At 40.1% G+C, this 24,249-nt stretch overlaps 1 protein-coding gene across 5 annotated transcripts in view; it reads left to right on the top strand.

Moving 5' to 3' along the window:
* AP3B2 (adaptor related protein complex 3 beta 2 subunit) overlaps window positions 1-24,249 on the top strand; it is a 73,200-nt gene that overhangs the window by 9,782 nt on the left and 39,169 nt on the right. For 3 of the 5 annotated variants that reach the window (XM_018571751.1, XM_018571749.1, XM_018571750.1), the window contains exons 2-9: window positions 12,801-12,876; window positions 12,963-13,037; window positions 13,681-13,776; window positions 14,980-15,140; window positions 16,031-16,097; window positions 17,464-17,646; window positions 20,907-21,086; window positions 22,133-22,230. In XM_018571751.1, the coding sequence (XP_018427253.1) occupies window positions 12,801-12,876; window positions 12,963-13,037; window positions 13,681-13,776; window positions 14,980-15,140; window positions 16,031-16,097; window positions 17,464-17,646; window positions 20,907-21,086; window positions 22,133-22,230 (936 nt within the window). Of the gene's footprint in view, window positions 1-4,496; window positions 4,591-12,800; window positions 12,877-12,962; window positions 13,038-13,680; window positions 13,777-14,979; window positions 15,141-16,030; window positions 16,098-17,463; window positions 17,647-18,631; window positions 18,810-20,906; window positions 21,087-22,132; window positions 22,231-24,249 lie in introns of those variants that run through there. The other 2 variants (XM_018571752.1, XM_018571754.1) reach the window with 2 other exon arrangements.

The raw sequence follows: 24,249 nt of genomic DNA, 5'->3' as shown, positions 1-24,249 counted from the left end.
TAATTGCCTCCTATCTTAATCAGCCCTAGTATGTTTATGCATGTGTGATCCCTATGTGTGTTGTCACCGCTCCAAGCTTGCTCTTGTGATGGACTTCCATCTCAGTACAAATTAGTAAACTAAACATGAGATTGTAGTCCATCACAGGAGTGATCTTGGGACATGGCTACTTTAAAACACACACAGGGACCATGGGGAACAAAAAGTAGTCACCCTCTAGAAGGAAGGACAGTGTCAGCACCAATTCAGAGATGATTTGAGGATCTACAGCCGAGTGATACACAAATAAGATACATTTTTGGTAATAGTTAAGGTACTTGAATGTATTTTTAAGATTCAACACCTGACTGTAGTGTCACTTTAAGCTGTGTGTCAAATTTACATACAAATAGTGATTACAATAACTCAGACTGTCCACAAGATGGAGCTCTGTGGACATACCGGTTCAAGTCCCTGATCGTTGTGTACATTTTAACCTGCAAAAATGTAAAATGTCCCATATTCCCAATTGGTCAGTAAGGCTACCCATCACATTTATTGGCCATAGACACAGGAGAAAGCAGGGCCAAGTGATTTCTAGCAGAAGATTAGGGCTCTTGAAGCACTGAGAAAAGATTGAAGTCATATGCAGCTACATGCTATATACCAGCCCAAACACAGTTTACTGTATTGCACTGACTACATGCAAAAACATTAGGGTGTACAAGGCAGGCAATAAATAATTACAAGGCAAGGGATCCTAGAGATCCACACCAGGAAGTACTTGGTAAATATTGGCTTTATGTAGGATTATACTGTATATGTGAATACAAACTGTGTTCTGATTTATATTTATGTATTATAAATAAGAACTGTGTCTAGGTAGCAGAGTAAAGCTTGCTATTTTTAGCAGACACACTCATATTTTGGAAGATTTCTGCCTATTTGCTTTACAGTCTACTCTACTGTGACATGCAATAACCTGTCCACTCGTGCCGACAGAAAGCTTGGTATTGAATAGAAGCTTTGAAAACTTGTGTAAATAAGTAACATTAGTAGAGGAAATCTTCTGTTCCTGAAAACCACCAGATGCAAAATTGTTTGGCATTGGAGGAATATTTTGCGATGACATCACTGTAGCCCAAGGTTTGTTGGAGAAGGGGCACATATGGAATGGTTTGTCAGCTCAAAAAATATTTTTTTATTGCCCGTATTTAAAATTGTATATGCACTTAGAATGCACAGTTTGCCATACACTTTAGAAGATGGTCAAGCATGTGACACAATCCGACTCCAAAATATATTTCTTCTGATGTCTGTGAGGCACCCAAAGACCCAACTAAGGTTGGCCATACACCTATACATTATCTGCAGGTTTTCTATGGTCAGATGGAGAAAGTGCAACAGATTCCTCCATCTACACTAAACTGTGTTGATGGAGGAATCTCCCACTGGGCCAAGCTTCGGTATCTTGCTGTTTGGCCCAGCTGGCCGTCAAATACCTGAACAATCTGATTGGATGCAGGCATTGTTCCAGTATTTTGAGAGCCAGCGGGGCTGACTAGCAAGATATTGAAGCTTAGCCCAGGGGGAGATTCCCCCACACGGCTTAGCATAGATGGAGGAATCTTTTTCCATCTGACCATAGAAAATCTGCAGATAATCTATAGGTGTATGGCCAGCTTTAGTGAGAGGTGGAGTTGTTGGTCAGTGGGAAGAATGTTCCTTGCATTGTTGGTCAGTGGGAAGAATGCTCCTTACATTGGTGAGTGGGAAGAATGTTCCTTGCATTGTTGGTCAGTGGGAAGAATGCTCCTTACATTAGTGGTCAGTTGGGAAAATGCTCCTTACAGTGGAGGTCAGTGGGAAGAATGTCCCTTACCTTGGTGGTCAGTGGAAAGAATGCCCCTTACATTAGTGGGAAGAATGCCCCTTACATTAGTGGTCAGTGGGAAGAATGCTGCTTACATTGGAGGTCAGTGGGAAGAATGCCCCTTACGTTGGCGGTCAGTGGGAAGAATGTCCCTTACGTTGGTGATCAGTGGGAAGAATGCCCCTTACATTGGTGATCAGTGGGAAGAATGCTCCTTACATTGGGGGTCAGTTGGGAAAATGCTCCTTACAGTGGAGGTCAGTGGGAAGAATGCTCCTTACATTGGGGGTCAGTTGGGAAAATGCTCCTTACAGTGGAGGTCAGTGGGAAGAATGCTCCTTACATTGGGGGTCAGTTGGGAAAATGCTCCTTACAGTGGAGGTCAGTGGGAAGAATGCTCCTTACATTGGGGGTCAGTTGGGAAAATGCTCCTTACAGTGGAGGTCAGTGGGAAGAATGCTCCTTACATTGGGGGTCAGTTGGGAAAATGCTCCTTACAGTGGAGGTCAGTGGGAAGAATGCCCCTTACATTGGCGGTCAGTGGGAAGAATGTGCCTTACATTGGAGGTCAGTGGGAAGAATGCCCCTTACTTTGGAGAACATTGGGAAGAATGCTCCTTACATTGGAGGTCAGTGGGAAGAACGCCCCTTGCATTGGTGGTCAGTGGGAAGAATGCCCCTTACATTGGCGGTCAGTGGTAAGAATGCCCCTTACGTTGGCGGTCAGTGGGAAGAATGCCCCTTACGTTGGTGGTCAGTGGGAAGAATGCCCCTTACGTTGGTGGTCAGTGGGAAGAATGCTTCTTACGTTAGTGGTCAGTGGGAAGAATGTCCCTTACGTTGGTGGTCAGTGGGAAGAATCACTCCCTTACAGATAGCCTAAAAGATTATCGGTGTCAGATATTTCTTATAGAAATGGTAGAAATTGCTCATTGCTCAATGAACACCACACAAACTCTAGAGAAACCCTAGGGGTTCACTGAACCCTGGTTGAGAAAGGTTGCAGTTTTGATCTGGTCTGTAACTGCTCTACTCTGCTCCTGGAATGCTCTTGGTGTGAACCAGCCCTTAATTTATGCCCTAATAGTTCATGTTTCAAGACAAGCTTTCTAGATATCTGCTCCATTCATCAGGTCCAGGTAACTGCTTTAACTTAGTAAAGGGAGAAACTCTTGAAAGCATGTCCTGAAAAATAAACTGTTGTTGCAAATAAAAAGTATTATGTATTGTATCCAAATGGTTTATTATCGGTTTCAGAGCAATTTCCTTATGGGACCTATATTCTGCGTCATCTCAAATTTACTGTATATGAAGACAACACTGTACAGGGCGTTTATAGACGTGGGCTAAAGTAATTGCTCCCAGTTGATTGAGGCCTAGCAATGCACCAGGGAGGTTTGCTGTAGTTGTCTTGCACAATATATTCTCCTCCCCTGCCTTCCCCTAATAGCACCCTTTAATTCAGCAGCTACTAAAAAATGAATGAAACATTAGTGAAACAGCAGGCCAGACAGGGGAGGAGATCTGCAGCATGTGAGATTCAGAGAGCAGGCAGTGGGGTGTGTAGCAGAGCATCTATTCTAGGCTGAGTCATGTTCACAGAGATATGCTCCAGAGATGTGTGAGAGTGGGAGGAGTGGGGAAACTGAAGGAGGAGAATGACCTGCAAACGTGGCTCAGAAACTGACTGAAACAGGACCAGCTGCTTGAAAGAGAGCAGAAAAGGGAGTGCTCCTTACTATGTGATGGCTGAATGGGCTGCCCAAGGCACAGAGCATGTCACAGAGATATCGACAGGCTGAGATGATCCTGGAATGTTCATAGATGAGGAGCTTCAGAAGTGAGGAGAAGAAAGGAGAGGAGTAAAGCCGAGATGCAATGGATAGGATGACAGAAAAGCAGAAGTGATTGGTGTAACTGTAATCAGATAGGCGGGCAGTGGGCAGGAGGGTGGTGAAGAACCAGGTGGGAGGAGGTGTGTAACTTGACCACCAGTATAAAGTGTGTGTGTTGTACAGTAGACTGCTAGGAAAGAGACACAGGTAGATATAATAAATGCTGCTTGCTAGAGGAAGACTCATTAAATGGCTCTGAAGCAGCATTTGGCACCTGTTGTAGGTGTATAGATAGAGGATCTAGTCTAAAAAAAAAACACATTACGTATGCTTAGGTTGCCTATATGCTAGATCTCACTGACCATTGCTGCAAGATCTATACTGGACCTTAGAGACACGTGTGTGGGCACTTTACACATGACCGGTGTACAGGAGCATTAATCCTAGGAGCTACCACAGATGGGAACCATTCCTAAGTGACCGGACTGCCATCATTCCTTCAAATCTTTTCTGGATCTCTTGGATCACCTCTAAGCCCAAAGGCCACTGTCTTCTGCATACTTCTACATAATCCTGACTTCCCCAAGACATTCCTGTCGATTTCTTCTGTTCAGGAGTACAATGTGGATCTTGTCCTGAATACAGCAATCTTTGTGCCTCTATGTACACCTTTTCAGCGATGAAGCCGGTACGGAAGCTCTTACAATTACCAGTGTCAGCTGTGAATTTGGTAAAGAACTACCGTGCAGAAGAGGCAAAAAGCCCCGTGTTGACCCCAGATGGGGGTGTCCAAACTTTTTATAATGCACTGCAAGCCGATGAGCTACGACTTCTGAAATCCCAAGTTAGCAACCCCAGCATGGAAAGCAATGGATCCAGCAGCACCCCCAGTCAGCCTGTGCGGTATGGAGCCCCTCCACTACCTGGGTGTATGTAGGATCAGCCTGGGATAACATTATTATCTTGTAGTTAAAAAAAGAATACCTGTATGATTAGCAATGGCAGACAACATTCTCAATATAGCGTATTCCAGTGTACTTGTGTCATTCAGTACAACCATAACTTTATTAGGCATCACTAAGTATGCTTCATTAAATAATGATGTAGTACACTGGGCTTCAGCCAGCACCATGGGAGTGTGTGGTTTTGGTTTCTTGTGATGTAGGTCACAGCAGGTGTTCAGTAGTAGAGTGGTGGAACACCTGCTGCACTCTACACTTCCCATAAGTATGGTAGAATATACCTCTTTTATACCATTTCTTGATCATGTTTAAGATTATCAATCACAAGGTGTTGTGTTTCATAATAAGTGTGGCACATAGCTGTTATAGTTGTCACAATCAGACAAACGTGAATATAATAGAAATAAACATCCTAGCTGTATCTCACCAGCTATTGTAGAAATACATGTTCTTTTTACTTGGTATCCTGGGATTTACAGTTCCTCAACTACAGCCCTAGCTGGAGGTTGTAGTTAACTGGTAGCAGGTTTGTAAGATTAGATAAATATGCTTAAAGAACCAATGCAGAATATGAACTAGAAAAGAATGTAAATGTTTTTTTTACTATAGTTTCCTGTCTGAGTAGAAATCTTTAGTATTCAAAAACGATATCATTGCTAAACATCTAATAAAGACATGGTGCCAATTGGTATTTCTTTGACATAGCATTTCACCTAACTGCATAGTAATACCGATAGCCATTGTTCTCATTACTGAAGACGTGCATTATATTTTACTTTTCTTTTGTTTATAATATTGGAATAATTCCCCAAACTTTAGACAGGGATATGCAATAACTATTTTGCTGATTATGTTTTGTGTACTTTTGCTCTCTTTCTACAGGTAAGCAGAATCCTTTTTTGTCCTGACTTATTTAAGATATAAATGAAGCCAAGTAAAATAGGAAACCATACAGAAAAACTGTTTTAGTTAAAAGAGTGGTATGGGAAGAATAGGATGCATTTAGTTTTCCCGCTTTGACAATTTATATGGAATATGAATGCATATTATTTAATAGTCACATGTACCAGTGTGTAGTAATAGAGGACTCTTTAATAAAAGATTGCAGAGGGCAATGATGTGCTGTTACCCTCAACAATTAAACATCAGCTTTCAGAGAATTCAGAGCAGCTAAAGATAATGGGCATGGTCAATTACTGCACTTTATTCTCTGTGTCATTATATGGACGCTTTTTTTTCTCACTTAGTGGGAAAAACAAATACTAATCACTGTCTAATCAAATGTCAGTATCATGCTTTGCCTTTGTTGTTTGCTAACTGCCTCATCTGCTTTGAAACTTCATGCAATTTAACATTGTGATTACAATCTGATTGTACAACCGCCTTAAAAGAGAACTATGGGGTAAGTGTTTTCCCCATAGTTGTCTTTAGGGTCACGAGAGGACATATACTAGCATCCTTCTGTGACCCAAAGCTCAGTATATCGCTACAGCTCGCGGTATACTGAGACCGCCGCAGCTGGGACGGACCCCGGCATTACTGTCGAGATCCACCCAGCTGCGTGAGTGACAGCTGACATTCACCGCTCTCTGCAGGGAGATGATCGAGAAGTGAGCGAGCAATGGTATGTGTTCGCTCACTTCCCGATCTATTGAGCCGACGTGTGGCAGTTTCATTGTCACACGTCGGCTCGAACTATGTGGCAGAGTGATTTTCACTCACCTCATAGTTCTCCTTTAAGGCCCCTTTTGCAATGTTCCAATCAGGTCCGCCTGTTGGTTTTACGTTGGACCTGATCAGAAGCTTAATGTTGTTCTATGGGGAGTCGAATGTAAATGGACTTGTCTGTTTGCATCTGATTACATTCGAGTCTATCTAGGTCTGCAAAGAAAAAAAAAACTGAACAGAGTTCCATTGTGGTGGACCTGAATGGGACAAAACGGATGTAATTGATTGCAAGCGAACACATGTCCGCTTACATTCGACTCTTGTGACATCTGTGTCCATGCGATGGAGTTTAAAAAATGTAACTAACTGAACCCATGTTAGGTCTATGGGGAGTTGGATGTAAGCGAACATGTGTTCGTTTGCATCCAATTACCTCCGTTCTGTCCTATTCAGGTCCGCCAAAATGGAACTCTGTTCCCTTTTTGTTTTGTTTTTTTGCAGACTTAGATGGACTCGGAAGGTAATCAAATGAAAACAGACATGTCCGTTTACATCCGATTGCACAGACACAAATGTCACCAGAGTCATATCCATTCGAGTCTGCTCCAATCAGCAGAGGATCTGTGCATGGATCCCCTTCTGATCGGAATGGACGCAGCCCGTGTGAGTGTCCTCAGATTTACCAACCACTTTATAAAGCAAGGGCCTACCTAGGTGGATATTAATGAGATTGTACAATCATTGTACAATCAGATTATAATGTGTGTGGCCAGCTCTAGTCTAAGAAGCACTGGAAATACCTAGACTGTGACGTTGAGTCACAATACATTTGGCCCATTACGTGTCACACAGGACTTCATGAGCTGGAAAGTAAATAGAAGTGATGAAAAGCATAACCTTACATTTCTTTTAGAAAGTTGAAAGAAGTAGATGCAGTGTGTGATAGATAGGAGTAAACAATACTATCAGGGCTCAGCACTAAGTGAACAGACTGGTTGAGTCTCAACACTCAGGGCCAGATTTTCTTTATCTGCTACCAGACAGCGTTTATTGTGCCTTATGATCACATATTTTAGTGGCAAACAATTCTAATAGAATACAAACAGGTCTTTTTTTCATGTGGTAAATTATCCATCTATTACCATGCTTTTCCTTGAAGAATTACTAAAACAAGACATGAGAAAATATTATACAATGAGCACTGCCTCCCCCAAATCTCAATGCACAAGGCTCTGGCCTGTGTTACCTTTACACAGTTTCCAGCACCATGTACACACACAACAATGTTTAATGGTTTAGGGTGTATATGCCAGAGCTGGATAATTCCCCAGAGCCAGGTAGCCAATGCTCCTTAAAAGTTATAGCTGGTGCCTACTTTTTGAGTTTTTCTCTAGTTATTGTCAATTAATCTGGCTCCTAAAAAAAAAGTCCTGCTGACTGCTAGATTGGACAGACTGGCTCCTGAATTCCATATTAGTTGTCCACCTGTGGTATATGCACATTATTGTCTATTGGCACAAGATTTCACGAGTCTAATCCCGGGGTAATTATTCTTACTCTGGTGGCTGCAGATCTCATGGTTGAACTCCATGGACTTGTGTTACTTGTGTCCACCTAACTATGTAACTCATAGGCCTGTCACTTATTAGCATTGTGCATATATCCCAACTGTTCCTCATTTGCACTGACTGTCCATCATTCGAAATTCCTCTGCCCCTCTTTCTTCCTCAGTCATCCCTCTATTTGGTCTGATGTACAGATATCTATAAAAATGTACTATTTATCTACCGAAACTGGTATTCTGTACTAAAACCTTCATCGTATCTCTTAATTATCTTGTTTGCTATTTTTAAAATCCAGAATAAAGAAAAAGTAATGGTAAAAAAAACAATTCTGGATTTAATCAAGTTTTTTGGCATATAAATTGTTAATGGGTTAGCATAACCAGTTATGTGTTCTATATTACCTATGGGACATGTAGGTTTATAATATATGCAAAGCTGTGGATAAAAGAGGATAGCAGAAAACCTTAAATTCTAGGCTTGTGTTATATGCCATTTGACTTGGCATTATTTTATTACAGCAATAGCAGATGTACTTACTGAATAGCAGTAGAGGAGAAGGCACGGCTTCACTGAGCATATGGCGATCCTTAACTTCACTCACTGGTGAGAAGTTTCACAGTGCAATGTCCATTCTTCCCTGTGAGTTTCAGTGTTGTTGGGATTTCATCTGACTGATTGTAGTACAGGTCACTTGATACATTGCCCTGTTACTCATTTGCTAAGTATGCTGGCAAGTTGGCGTAAGCTTGGTCCATTAAGGGGAGTGTATCTGATTAACATTTATTGTCAAACATTACAGATTACAACATTGAGCTCTGGTTGCTGCGTTGTAAAATTATAGACTCAGCATTTGGTTAACTTAGCAAAGGATCACAGAGTCTTTCTTATGACTTCATATAAAGAAATATGCACATCATTTATTCATTTTCTTCCTTTTGGGTTCAGATGGGTATAGACGTTATGCAAAAACATTTGGTGCCCTGATGTAAAGTTCACCAACCTGAATTTCTTCCGTCAATGTTTTCCTTTCCTTTTTTACCTTCCTTCAACCTGTCAGAAATTTGTGTCACTCCAAGTTGACTTGAGCATATACCATTGTAGATGCTCCTTATTGGAGCATCTCAAATCAGGGTTGCAAACATATGCATACTTTAACACTCAGCCTTCATGGACTGCCCTCCACCAAAGACTAAATACATTTGGATTAAGGTCCCAATCTGATCTTTTAAGATGTTAAATGATCTAGAACAGCCTTTATCAACCAGGGTGCCTTGGCACCCTGGGGTGTCTTTTGGCTTCTGTAGGGGTGCCTCAAAATTTTCACACAGCATCATGCCTTTCCATGGTGCAGGCAGACCAGCCCACTACTACCATGGAAACAAATTATGCTAATCCATGGAGGGTGGAATACATTCAGAGATGGGTCCCCCCTTCAAATCCATAGCAGACTATATGGCATAAGAATCTGGTATGGAATTCGGAGGGGCCACACAACACTTTTTACAGTGAGGTTTTTTAAATTTTGTACTGGGGGTGCCTTGAGATTTTCCGTACTTTTAAAGGGTGCAGTGACTGAAAAAAGGTTGAGAAACACTAATCTAGAAACAGTGACTTCTTTGGAAAACATTTGATGGTAAATTTTCTATAAATAAATAATTTTAGCAATGGTAGGTGTATATATATCAACAATCAATAAATTAGGGTGGGGGCAAACCTCAGTGGTCAGATAGTTGAGTAGTATAGTTATGTAGTCAACTAGATTAAAAAAACACGTCCATCTTCAGTGGTTTTGGTATAAAAACAAACTCCCGGGGCAGTTATAGCTATTTTTGCCTACCAGGTAGAAAGACATAACTGAGGTTAACACTGTACACTTTTTCTATTGTAGCTCTTCTCCCTAAAGCACATTTATTTAGTGTTACTAAACTGTTGTTTGAATAAAGATTCATATGGTATCAGTATCTCGTTGCTTCTTAAATCTGAATTCTTTCCTTAATGTCTTGCTAAACTTTAGCTAGTTTGATGGGGCCAAAAACTATGTTCACTGAATCCTCCAGTGCCAGTCGTAATGTTTGTTATTTGCATATTTGATTGGTTTCTAGTGCTCGTACTAGTGTAATGCATAGAAATAAATTGTTTCTGTAGTTGTAGCACTACATGCAGTTAGATATCCATCCAGTAGTGCAGAGTCCCTTGTTCACTTTGAAAAGTCCTTTAACTGTGCTGAGAGTGTAGTAATAATAATAATAATTAGTATTTTACAAATACTTTAAATACAATTACTATATATTTACTTTATATTTAGTTTGGAATCTTGAGATTTAGTATAAAAAGCATTAAAAATAGCAGGACTTTTGCACAGAATAATTGTTGTTGTCACTATTTTGCTTTACTTATATGGTTGCAGTAACAATATAGTTTCTTTTTCCCTGATTTAATATGTATAGTTCATTACTATTCAGAGATATTCAGCATCACTAACAAGACGAATATACAGGGTCACCAGGGTGTGAACACACAGTCACTATAAGGATAAGCTAGATCGAGGGTTGCTGCAGTTACCATCAGCATCTTGGCATCCTTTTTCATCCTGGTGGAACCAGACACCATCGATGAATATTTCACAGATAAGTGTCAAATTATATAGTGAGTGACCGCAGAGTGAGCTATGTTAACACTTTAAATTCCAAAGTGGTTTATATCACATGCAACATATAGTAAAAAAAAAAAGTTACTGTACAATAAGAAATGTTGTACAGTGTTATACAGAAGTCCACCAAAAGTGATATTACAGTATCTAGTGAATACTTATGACCAAATGATTATGATTCTAGAATGCCTGAAGAGTTTAGACATACACCCAAATTCTTTGTACATCTAAAGCTAAGCAGGACACCAATAGCTGCTCCAGGGAGAATAGCAGAGCAGAAAACCTGGTGAAATGGTCTCAGTCAGAGAGATCTAAGTACCCAGTGGGTGCTTTAAAGGAAACCTGTCATGAGACAAAAATGTAGCCTGGCATTGTTGACCTCTCCACCTGCAAATGCTAGTTGCCTGCCAGGATATAGTTACCAACAAAGTATCTCCTGTAGCTGCTACTGGGCCAAAGGACAAAGAAAAGGGTAAATCAGGGAATCTATTAGGCTCTAATGGGAGCTAGTGGGATCTACACCTCCATCTATACCAGGGGTGGGGAACCACTGGCCCTCCAGCTGTGGTGAAACTACAAATCCCATGAAGCATTGCAAGATTCTGACAGCCACAGTCATGACCCCCAGAGACAGATGCATCATGGGATCTGTAGATTCACTACAGCTGGAGGGCCAGAGGTTCCCCACCCCTGATCTGTACAACGAACTAGGAGATAATTACAACAAGAGGCGCAATAAATGCCAATATCTTATTGACTAGCACATTGTTAAAATAAAACCGCCTGGTTCCCAAATATCATATCAAACAACCAACAGCCATATTTACTCCAAATAGTGCAGCTGCATTTTGACTAAATATGGTTGTTCGGTGTTTGATATGACACCACTGAGCTTTGTTGAACATTGTGCCATATGATCTTTTGTGGATTTTAATTCATTTGGTATAGTAAAAATGTGCTAAGTAATAAGACAGCTGATGGGATTTATTGAGCTTTTTGTTATAATTATCCCTTAGTTCATTGTATAGATGGAGGTATAGAGCCTTCCGGTTGTGTTATGCATTATAAGGTTTGATTGTATGATATAATGAGCAGAGATCTAGAGATCTAACCTGTGCTCTGCTTTTTTTACAATGAAAAGGATCTCAATTTAAAAAACGTATCCTCTTTCACTTTATATCTGCCTCCTACCACAATGTTATATAGCCCTTGACTGGTTGCTCAGGACTTTACCTGCTCATGTAGGCTTATTTGCAATGAATGTGAAGCAAGAGAGTACCCAAAGCCTACACTGGAAATGGCAGCAGCTCTTACCTGAGTCCCTCTCCTGTACCACACCATGAGACCTAAGAGTGAGAGTGACTATTATTTGGTTATATTGGCTACTTTCACGGTTGTTTAACTATTCACTATACACAAATGTAGAGGAGACCTGATATTACGACAAAATGTTAGAAAAGGCCACCACTGAAGAACACTGTAAAGAGAACTATAAAAAGTGTTTTCCATTAGTGAAAGTTGCCGGTGCCACAAAGATAATTCACCAGGGCTCCTTCAACCTTCTGATATGAACCCTTGTGATTTGTAGTTACGCCCCTGGTTGCCTGGCTATCTGGCTTTTATGCGCATGCTTGGCTTAAATATTGACCTGAATTAGATCTAGTCATAAGGAATTTTGTCTTTTATCTGGCTTTTATTTGCTACATATTTGTTCTAAGCTCTATATCTAACTAATATTAAACTCTGAAACTTCATTCAATAATGAATCCAGATTAAACAGATATACATTGCCCAACAAAGTATTTATTTACATATTGGCCCAAACACGTAATCATCATGTTTCCAAACAGCTGGCTCCAACTCGTTCAGCTCAGCTTCCCTGTACTTCCTGTACAGTACAAGATCACAAGGGACAGAGCAGTCTGCAGCAGCTGTCCATCTACTAGCTTAGAGAGGGGAGGAGCAGGAGAGCGGCTTGCCTTGCTGTCCCTGTGTGTTTGTGGAGACTCACACAGCTTACTAGCACATTCAGGGGTGGCTCCATAGGACCCTGCAAGGGAAAGGAGCCACCCTAAGGCTTGTTCACATCATATACAGTGCGTTCAAGTACAATTCGCTGCTGGAACGCACTGTATCGAATCCCAGCCAGCTCCCTGCGCTCTGGGGCGGGAGGGGGCATGGCGATGCATAGAACTGCTTTATAAATAACCCCTAGAAGCCCAAAATTATCACTTGCCGTTCTTCTTTCTACAGAATGAATCACTTCAGACACGATGACTTGAAGGAAATGCTGGACAGTAACAAGGACTCCCTGAAGCTAGAGGCTATGAAGAGGATTGTTGCTGTGAGTGGTTCTATTCTTCACCTCTTTGACAACATATATAATGTGCAGAGACCAGCAAAGTAATACTATCTCCTTACCTGTCTTAGATGATAGCACGAGGAAAGAATACATCAGATCTATTTCCAGCTGTCGTGAAAAATGTGGCTTGTAAGAATATTGAGGTGAGATGAAAAAGGTTGTTATGGCACTTACTGACAAATGTGACCCAATCACGGCCTATAGCGTTCAGGACACCGTAGGTGTATGCTTGCAGATGTCCGGATACCATGGAGAACACAATAGCATAAACTTGCTGGGAAAAGTGACAGCTGCACATAAACATCTTCTGTGACTTTAGACTTGAGATAAGGGAGCTCATTTATTAAATTACTAAATTCCAATGGAATTTTCACTTGCAAGTAAGTTTTCCCTTAATCTAGTGTATGTGATGAAAATTCACTTTGCAAAGAATATCTAATCATGTGCAAGGAAAATAAAAAACTTTTTTTCTTGTACATGATTGGAAGATGAAAGTCAGTGCAGCTCCACCTCATTCACTAAGGTAAGGAAAAATTCCCTTGCAAAGTAAATAGCCTTTTTGCCCTTAGTACATCAGCCCCATGGAGTAAAAGATATTGAAACATTATCAACTGTGAGCCCTAAGAAATATCGTTTGTTATTGTTTCTCTTTTCATACCATTTGGATATCTTTGTTCATAAAGCCTCCTTTCAGATGTGTCTGAAAAACCTATTGGGGTTCTCTATACAAAGTTTAGTCAATCACACCCTGCATTCAAGTCTTATTGTGTTGTTGGTTTTTTTTAGGTGAAGAAATTGGTTTACGTCTATTTGGTTCGATATGCTGAGGAGCAACAGGATCTGGCTCTTCTCTCAATTTCCACCTTTCAGAGAGGGTTAAAGGTTGGTTAAGAATCAATAATAACACATCAGGACTGTTCTGAACCTTCTTGAGCCTTAATAGGGAGAAGCTCAGGTTTGGACCGGGTTCCTTCCGAACATGAGCTTAAAGGTTGGTTAAGAATCAATAATAACACATCAGGACTGTTCTGAACCTTCTTGAGCCTTAATAGGGATAAGCTCATGTTCGGAAGGAACCCGGTCCAAACCTGAGCTTCTCCAAACATGAAAGGAGCTCCTCCCAAAAACCGCAGGAAGCGCCTTCCGTGCTGCTGGTGGGGAATTCCATGTCCCAGCTTGACGTAAGCAAAGGGGTGAGATGCCATGACATAATTGACCTTATATGTCTACATGCCTATATTTGCTAAATTACATTTACCTAATATGACTATATAGCCATATTAGGTAAATGGCATCATACAAGCATCCCACCTCTTTGTTTACATGCAGCTGTGGGGTGGGGAATGCCTGGGACGCAGCTGATTGGGTGGAAGTGTCCATGGCACTTTCTTGTTCTCAGTTTCAGACCAAGCTTGATCCGAACTTGAACTTATCCCTAATCCTTACAAGCACATTTTAACGTATAGTCTTTCACTTTATTTAAAGTGAACATTTTATTTTGCCTATTACAGGGCTGGCTAAAAAGGTCACCTAACTAATTTTAGGAAATTGCATTGGAGCAAAGGAGAAGCATTACAATTATCACCACTTTTAAATAATCATGAAATGATTATTGCTGCTAGTTCTTCCTTAGTCTAGAACCTGTACTTTGAAGTTGAATGTCTTAATCTTTCACATTTGGCTAACAAAGATTTTGGTGGCACAGCCTAAGCCAGATCAAGTAGCCCGTGCTGCACATTGTAGGCACCTTTATACTCACAAAAAATGAGTTGAAAGCGTATTTAATGCTGTGCCATACAATTAAGACATTTTGTAACAAGATGATCAGATTTCCTTAATTACATTCTGAAAGGGAGGTTTTCATTGTTAGAAGGAAAATTGGGTTGTAAGCAAGCCTCTCCCCTTCTGCTTGCAAGCTGACATGAATTAATAATTTAAAAGAGTCATGAGGCAAACGTCTGATAATCAGTAACTGTGACCTTGTATTACCGCTAAATCTTTTTTCATATTTTTATCGTTATCTAATCTTTGGGCTGATAAAAGGAAGAACTGGCAATGAGATAAGCACTATATTTTCTTTTGCAGGACCCCAACCAACTGATCCGGGCCAGCGCTCTTCGTGTTCTCTCTAGTATCCGTGTGCCAATCATTGTACCCATTATGATGCTTGCAATAAAAGAGGCAGCTTCAGACATGTCTCCCTATGTGCGCAAGACAGCAGCACATGCTATACCCAAGCTGTATAGGTAACAAGATTGTTATTGCATGCAATCAGTATAATAAAATATTTTCATATGTTACCAAACACATCATGGTCTTTTGAAAGTGATGTTACATTTTAGCAATTTGTTTTTTTGTTAAAAGCAAGCATAACTGAGTGATAATCGTACGATAATCGCGGGAAATCCCGCGATCGTACGATTATCGTAAGGTGTGTGGAAGCCGTGCGACCTCTACTACTGTAAGGTCGCACGACTTTAAACTTACAGACATGTTTAAAAACCCGACTGAGCATCGTACGATGTTCGCCGGGTCTGTAGCATGTTCGTAAGATAAAAGCCGGACGGGCCGGTGTGCGCAAGCGCATACTGCCCATTCGGCTTTGCAAGATAGGCAGATCGTACGTTTTTTTAAGTACCTTACAACCATCGCAATGACCAAAGGAAACTGAAAATATAAAAAATTTATATAGAAAATAATATAGATTTAAAGAATATATTTTTTTCAGTCAAGTAAATATGAAACACTGAATATGAATATTTTGCATTTTCATGTGCAATTTCATATGTATTTTTGTAGTTCTGTGTGGTGAGCCCCTAAATTACTATACATCTTGGACATTCCAAGAGTGAGATCTTCCTGTCATAAGTCCACTTAGCATTTTTTTGCAGCATGTGGAACTAGCTGTACAGTCATCAGCTTTAGTAGCTATTCGTAGTATCCCGTGCAAATGCTAATGATCATGGCAATGCAGTAATGTGTAGCTGCATAGAGCAGCATTGTGGCTGCTACAAAATGCTAAAGAAAATAATCAGAGAGATGTGTAGCCTCTACAAACCTCTGCTACAATGTTGCTGGTGTGACATTGCCCTTTTATAGTCCTTTCTCTCTAACTTCACTTTTCTCTTCTGTGCAGCTTGGACTCAGATCAGAAAGACCAGCTTATTGAAGTGATAGAGAAACTTTTATCAGACAAAACAACAGTAAGTTAAACATTGTTATGTGGTTGACAATATTTTCTCCTGTTTATTCATAACTGTATTTTGTTGAAATTGAAGCATCAGCTCAAGGCAGAACTAAATAGATCGGGGTTGATTTACTAAAGGCAAAAAGGCTGTTCACTATGCAGGGGAATTTGCAGCTTGGTGAATGTGGTGAAATTTCACTTTGCAAAGAATGCCCACCCAATCATTTGGAAGGGGAGGAAAAACAACAGTATTTTGCTTGCACGTGATTGGGTGATGGAAGTGAGCAGAGCTTCACTTCTTTCACTTAAGTAAGGGGAAACTTCCCCTGCAGCAAAGTGCAAATTCCCTTACAAAGTGAACAGCCTATTTACTTTTAGAAAATAAACCCCATTGTGTTCAAGCCAGATTGACAACAGAAAACACATCTGAAGTAAACATATGCATCCTAAGAGATACAGACACATTTCATCAAGTTCTCTAAGAGTGCCCTAAGCAAGGTTTATTATTTTGTGGTGCAGCTACAGAATAATTACCCTACAGTGCTAAGAATGCTTCAGCAGATGGTGCGGGTGTACAGCATAGACACAGTAAGTCAGAGGAATCCATGAATAGGCGGTAGAACAGAGGAGGTGAAGGAGCTGTCTGCCTGTGATTCTCCTACAATTTCTTTTACTGTAAGGCTGACAGGTGCTGTGAAACCTGTTACTAACCTGCCATCTAGCAGCCCTACATGGCAAACTCTGATGTTGACTAGTATGGGTGTTCTCAGCACTAATCCAGATTGACATGATCATGGGATGCTGCAAAAAAAAAAAAAAAACTCATAGAAAAGGTACAAAGGAATTATTTTTACAAAATCAGATTTTAGATTATTTAAAAAGGTGAAGGGGGCAGAATTCACAGGAAAATGTTTGTGTGTCTGGGAAATTGCTTTAAATATAATTTCATCTACATGGTGACATTTTTGTAAATTTGAAGGACCATGAATTCTACTTTTGTAAGCACCTCACAAATAAGAATGGGTTAATAGACCTGATAAAGCTAGAAGGATATAAGCAAGGAGCCACAACTAAGACTTGTTTGTAAAAAAGTAGAAAAATTGTTGAAACCTCTTCGCATCCGATATACAGTAATCTACAGTAAACAACAAATTAAGCAGATGGAACCAACGATGCTGTGGCCGACATCAAGATCTTGGCAGATTGTAATGCTTTCAATGACACAGTTTAAAACATTTACTGTTACATTATCATCAGTGCATAGTACTGGGAGCAATTTTTCAAGAATTTAGATTGAGGGCTAATTCATGTAGTTGACTAAGTGTTTTTCCATAATAAAGTTTTATTCTAGGTTTAACCCTTTTATCTTTTTTTTTCCCAAGTTGGTTGCAGGCAGTGTTGTGATGGCATTTGAAGAGGTCTGTCCTGAACGCATTGATTTGATTCATAAGAACTATCGTAAGCTGTGCAACCTGTTAATTGATGTAGAGGAGTGGGGGCAAGTAGTAATTATCAACATGCTTACACGCTATGCAAGGACCCAGTTTTTGAACCCCAACCAAAATGTAAGTATGTTAGAGACTAACTCAGATTCCAGACCATCTTACCTGTTTACTGCATCCGTTTTATTAAAGTAAACTTCAGCCGATTATAAACTACATTCGATTATTTCTCAGCTTCCCTAAACTTCCTGTCCAGTACAAGACCACAAAGACAGAGTAGCCAGCTGCTGTCCATCTACTAGCTACAGAAGGGTGGAGGGAGAACGGAGGAAGGGGGAGCAGGGAACAGGGATACGCCTTGCCTTGCTGTGCCTTTGTTTTTGTGGAGACACACATAGCTTACTTGCACACATAAGGGTGGCTCCATAGGAGTGTAGGCTCAACACTTGGAGAGTGAAAAACACTTCAATTCTCTATGTGCAATGTTCACACCTTACAAGTGTGTCGGTGTGCTTTGAGAAAAAATGTATACATGTTACATCAACACACATTCGTATTCTGTGCATTTGTATGTGTGCTGGGGTGTAAAAGAGCCCCTACATTACTGTGACTAAGTAATTCACAGGAAAATGTTTGTGTGTCTGGGAAATTGCTTTAAATATAATTTCATCTACATGGTGACATTTTTGTAAATTTGAAGGACCATGAATTCTACTTTTGTAAGCACCTCACAAATAAGAATGGGTTAATAGACCTGATAAAGCTAGAAGGATATAAGCAAGGAGCCACAACTAAGACTTGTTTGTAAAAAAGTAGAAAAATTGTTGAAACCTCTTCGCATCCGATATACAGTAATCTACAGTAAACAACAAATTAAGCAGATGGAACCAACGATGCTGTGGCCGACATCAAGATCTTGGCAGATTGTAATGCTTTCAATGACACAGTTTAAAACATTTACTGTTACATTATCATCAGTGCATAGTACTGGGAGCAATTTTTCAAGAATTTAGATTGAGGGCTAATTCATGTAGTTGACTAAGTGTTTTTCCATAATAAAGTTTTATTCTAGGTTTAACCCTTTTATCTTTTTTTTTCCCAAGTTGGTTGCAGGCAGTGTTGTGATGGCATTTGAAGAGGTCTGTCCTGAACGCATTGATTTGATTCATAAGAACTATCGTAAGCTGTGCAACCTGTTAATTGATGTAGAGGAGTGGGGGCAAGTAGTAATTATCAACATGCTTACACGCTATGCAAGGACCCAGTTTTTGAACCCCAACCAAAATGTAAGTATGTTAGAGACTAACTCAGATTCCAGACCATCTTACCTGTTTACTGCATCCGTTTTATTAAAGTAAACTTCAGCCGATTATAAACTACATTCGATTATTTCTCAGCTTCCCTAAACTTCCTGTCCAGTACAAGACCACAAAGACAGAGTAGCCAGCTGCTGTCCATCTACTAGCTACAGAAGGGTGGAGGGAGAACGGAGGAAGGGGGAGCAGGGAACAGGGATACGCCTTGCCTTGCTGTGCCTTTGTTTTTGTGGAGACACACATAGCTTACTTGCACACATAAGGGTGGCTCCATAGGAGTGTAGGCTCAACACTTGGAGAGTGAAAAACACTTCAATTCTCTATGTGCAATGTTCACACCTTACAAGTGTGTCGGTGTGCTTTGAGAAAAAATGTATACATGTTACATCAACACACATTCGTATTCTGTGCATTTGTATGTGTGCTGGGGTGTAAAAGAGCCCCTACATTACTGTGACTAAGTGTGTATGTAAGTAACTAACAAGTGATAGTGCCCTTTAAGCCAAGTCAACTTTCCTCTTGTAGCCAAAACATTTAATTTTTAGTTTTGGATAGAGTAGAGACAGGTTTAAAACTCTGTAAGTTTGGTTTGTGCTGTCTGTACCCCATTGGAGAGATTTGCCTTCAACTAAATCCTCGAACAAAAATGTAAAATATTGCAGCTGATCAGTCCTTTGATGCAGTGGCAGCATTAGTTTTCATTTTTCAAACAAGAACATTTTCACCAAGTACAGGAAATACCTGTTGATCTTTCTAGAAATGCCGTGTCATTCTCATTATCTGTGAGCTCAACTGGAAGCTTAAAACAATGTTATCTTCCTTCTGTAATCTTCTAATCCCATCAACTCCTGTAATGTGGATGAACAAAAGCAGACAAGTTTAAAGTTTACTGGGTGACAACAATGGCTCCCCCTATAGATACAGTGGAGTAGTTAGCATATCCACCTAAGGACAGGAAGTATGTTGTTTACAGGATTCCTTTGTAAAAATAAAGGCTGAAAATCCTTAATAATGAAAACTAATGCCCACCTGTCATCTAAGAACTGGTAATATCAATGTATTTATGTTTTTTTGGGGGGTTCAAAATACACTTTAATATACTGAGGACACAATAATAAGTGAAAGGAAATCACTTCAAAGACAGTTGTTACCAGAACAAATGTCCTTATTTATTTATTATTAGTTTTTTACAGCCCTGACAATTTAAAGTAGAATTAAAGTCTCCATTTTGTTGCATATATGTACTGCTAGCAAGCAGTAGACATACTGTATGCAAAAACATAAAAATAAAATTAAAAATTGTCATATAGACAATTACTTACCTGTGTCTCCACCACTCACTCGCGGCTGCAGAACACATGTTCCAAATGGTCTGTGCAGGAGTAAGTGTAGGCGGGCGCATGCACAAGGGAGATCACCGGCAGGGAGAAGAGGAGAAACTCAGTAGAAGTAATTGCATGCAGCACGCCGGACAGACTCTGTGGGACACAGAAGCATGTGCTGGATCAGAGACAGGCACGGCGCTGGATGGACTGCTGGAAACCAATGAAAGGAAGAAGATGTTCGGATCAAGCAGCATCACATAAGGTAAGTATTAAAAGCAGAAACAGAATGGGGGGAGAAAAAAACGTGACTTTAATGTCACTTTAACATAGTTGCACATTCACATCAGCCCCCGCCCCCAAGGAGCTTACAATCTGAAGGTCACTGTCTCAAATGCACACACGTATACTAATGCTGATTTAGACAGGAATCAATTAACCCACTAGCATGTGTTTGGAGTGTGGGAAGAAACCAGAGTACCAGGAGGAAACCCATGCAAGCACAGGGAGAATATGCACAGTCCATGCAGACAATGTCCTGACTGGGATTGGAACCAGGGAGTTCTGGTAATAACTCTAACATGTTGGATTCCCGTCACCAGAACATATACAGACATTGGATCTACCTATTAGAAAAACAGACACAATAAAAAATTGACTGGGGTTCTAACTCTTTCCTGCTCTATCCAAAACAAAAGAAAACGTTTGGGCTGAACATGCACTTTAACTTACTATGTGCTCCTAGGAGTCCCTCCTTGAGGAAAATCCTGAGAAAGCGTTCTATGGTTCAGATGATGATGAAGAAGGAAAAGAAGACAAGGCAGAACCATCTTCTTTAGTGAAACGTAAGCCATACGTTATGGACCCAGACCACCGCCTTCTTCTCCGCAACACCAAACCTCTGCTTCAGAGCCGTAATGCAGCGGTAAGAAACTCCTCCTTTATATTTCCACATAACCTAATGCAATTTACCAGGAGGAATGTATAATATGTATTGCTAATTAAACAAAAGCACAGAAAAAAACAACTGCACAGACCTTCTGTTGTTCCTGTACTGCACTGCTGCTTATTCAGTGTTTGGAAGTGTATGCTGCTATTAGAATTATATGTGTGGTCTGTTTATTGCTGTGACTATGCAATTATTTGTGAGTATTAGAATGGGGAAACATTACAAATTCTGTCAGGTGATATCTGTGTTCTGCTGGGGAGATTTTTTCATCAGATTCAAAATGTTGTGTTCCCATAGAGAAAATGTATTTTCTCTTTCTGGTCTGATTCCATTACCTGGGCAGGAAGTGAAGAACAAATACTGTCATTACTGGACACAGACATCAAAACAATCCTGACAGAGGTTCTAAATCTTCCTCATTCTACAAAAAAAAAAATATTTTATTGCTTTCTGTGTCCCCTTTGGGGGCATTTCCTCTTGCTTCTTGTTCTGTCTGTCATACATTAAATAAAAAGGAAGTAGGGAGTTGTCTAACGCTAAACAAATAGACAGAAAGTGAGAAAGGTCTTTCAAATAGGTACACTGCAGTAAAAAAAAACTACTGACCCTTCTCCACTCTGCCCTGAAAAAAATGCTGCTTAACGTATAATATTTAAAGGAGAGGTATTGAGAGAGTAAAATGTACTATTCCCAATACTTAGAGCCGGCTTGTGACACTGGAAGTGTCACATGCCGACTCTATAGATCGAGAACTGAGCATTCACAAACTGCTGATCGTTCACAAACAGTAACTGCTCCGCCCTGTAATCAAATGCAGCGGCGGCTCTGCACTGTCAACAATTAGTGGCCATTTGCCGGCTAGATGCTAAACTTTGGGTCACAGGTGGACATTAGTAAATGTCCTCCTGTGACCCAAAAGAGGACTACAGCCCCCCAAAAAGTTTGACTTTAGTTCTCTTTTAGAATGCAATGTTAGTAATTGATAGAGATTTTAAAATAATGTTTTATCAACGTTTTTGCAGGTTGTCATGGCAGTGGCTCAGCTATATTTTCATCTTGCTCCAAAAGCAGAAGTTGGAGTGATAGCAAAGGCTTTGGTTCGATTGCTGCGTAGTCACAGGTAACAGAGCAAATATGGTCAATGACAAGCGCAACAATAAATCTTGCTTTTTTGCCATTTTTATCAATACTGTTTGCAAGATACATTTATGTATTTCTGGATTTCACCATTTTGGATCAACATTTAGTTCTAACAAAGGGGTGGACTGTGACTCTAGAGCCCACCAGAGATGCTAGGTCTGAGGGCACACTTTACCAACCTGCCAAATTTTTCATATGAATCCAACAACTAGGCCTTTATTTCTGATGTCACGACTTAACACAAAGGAATAGTTATTTACATTCTATGTATAACCAAATCGTGTATATACAATCAGATAAGTGATCCCATCTAAGTTATACTTTTTTTCTGTGCTCTGTGAACAACACAAAGATGTCTGTAACAATGAATAAACCATATGACAGGAAAATTACATATGCAGTAATTGGTCAAGCAAGTGGCGCTAAGCATGATGAGGATGGCTAGTATTTGGTCAAGCAAGTGTAACCACAGTGGGCAGCACAGTGGCATTGTGGTTATCACTTCTGCCTCGCAGCACTCAGGGTACCTGGTTTAAACCCCAGCCAGGTCACTATCTGCGAAGAGTTTGCATGTTGTCCCTGTGCTTGTGTGGATTTCCTCCACGCACTCTGGCTTACCCCCACACTCCACACTCCAAAGACATGCTGGTAGGTTAATTGGCTCCTCTCTAAATTGTCAATGTATTCAGGTGAGATAGGGACCTTAGATTGTAAGCTCATTGAGGACAGTGTTACCTCTCTCTCCCTTTCATGTTACCTCTCTCTCCCTTTCGCCTCTTACACCAAATGGAGAATTTTATAATTTACACCCTGCATTCTTCAAGCCCTCCTGGCCTCAACACCCCTAAACCCTATTCACTACTGGTAGTAGTGCTTTAGACCACTTTTTTGTTTTTTTGCTCTGTCTTTTATAGTTGGACACCCCGGTCCACACTCAAACTAAAGCAGCAAAACCCTCCTATGCCCCACAACCCCCATTCTCTAACACCCCCGGGAGAGCGCTGTCACATATAGGACCCAAGTCGCAAAACTTTCCACTGTACTCTATGTAAAGTACTGTGTACATTGTCAGCACTATATAAATACCTGTAATAAAAAAATATGATAAGGATGATAATGCAGACGCTATATAAATCCTGTATAATAATAATAATAACCAATGATACAAAGCTGACATTATTGTATTGCCCAATCCTCAACATGTTGACCTGAGTCACATTGAGGGGAATTCATCAAAACTGGAGCAGACAAAATCTGGAGCAACTGTGCATGACAACACATCAGCTTCTCTCTTTATTTTTCAAATCTTACCTGAACGAACTAAAGAGAGAAGCTGATTAGTTGCCCTGGGCAACTGCTCCAGACTCTGTCTGCTCCAGTTTTGATACATTCCCCCCATAGTATTTAGAACACATTTGTGCAAATACATTCATAGAAATTACCCCATCTTATTTCTCAATTTTTGTGGTCGGTGTACAACATGAACAAGATGTATATAACAGCTAGAAATCATGTGACAGGAAAATTACATACACAGTGATTGGTCAAATTAGGTTGCTAGGTATGATGTGAATGGCCAATATTTGGCTAAGCAAGTGCCAGTAAGGATGATAACCAATGGTACAAAGCAGAAAACATTGTATTAAGTAGCCCTCACGATGCTGACAGTTATGTGGACTTTAGCCATGTGACTCTAGTGAGACTGATGACCACATTTAACAATGATATAATCATAAACTAATATTTGACTGATATTACTTTCAGTGTTTCTTGTTAAAATAGGGAATTCTAGAAAATATGGTCCAATCCAAGACCTTAATTTCTATTTTTATACATATTTCTACTTTATGTACAGTTCTCAAATGTCTCACATTCATTAGAAATCAATGAGGTCTTCATTTTGAACAAAATCACTTATATATTTTTAGGACAGCATGGTTTTTGTAGAAATGGATCATTTTCTTTGAAGCAAAAATTAGTACCAAACAAATCAAACCAT

The sequence above is a fragment of the Nanorana parkeri genome, unplaced genomic scaffold (assembly GCF_000935625.1).
Source record: "Nanorana parkeri isolate BGI_ZX_2015 unplaced genomic scaffold, ASM93562v1 scaffold1827, whole genome shotgun sequence".
Classification (NCBI taxonomy): Eukaryota; Metazoa; Chordata; class Amphibia; order Anura; family Dicroglossidae; genus Nanorana; species Nanorana parkeri.
The sequence above is the reverse complement of the archived record's forward strand: the minus strand, read 5'-3'. Positions and strand labels throughout refer to the sequence as shown.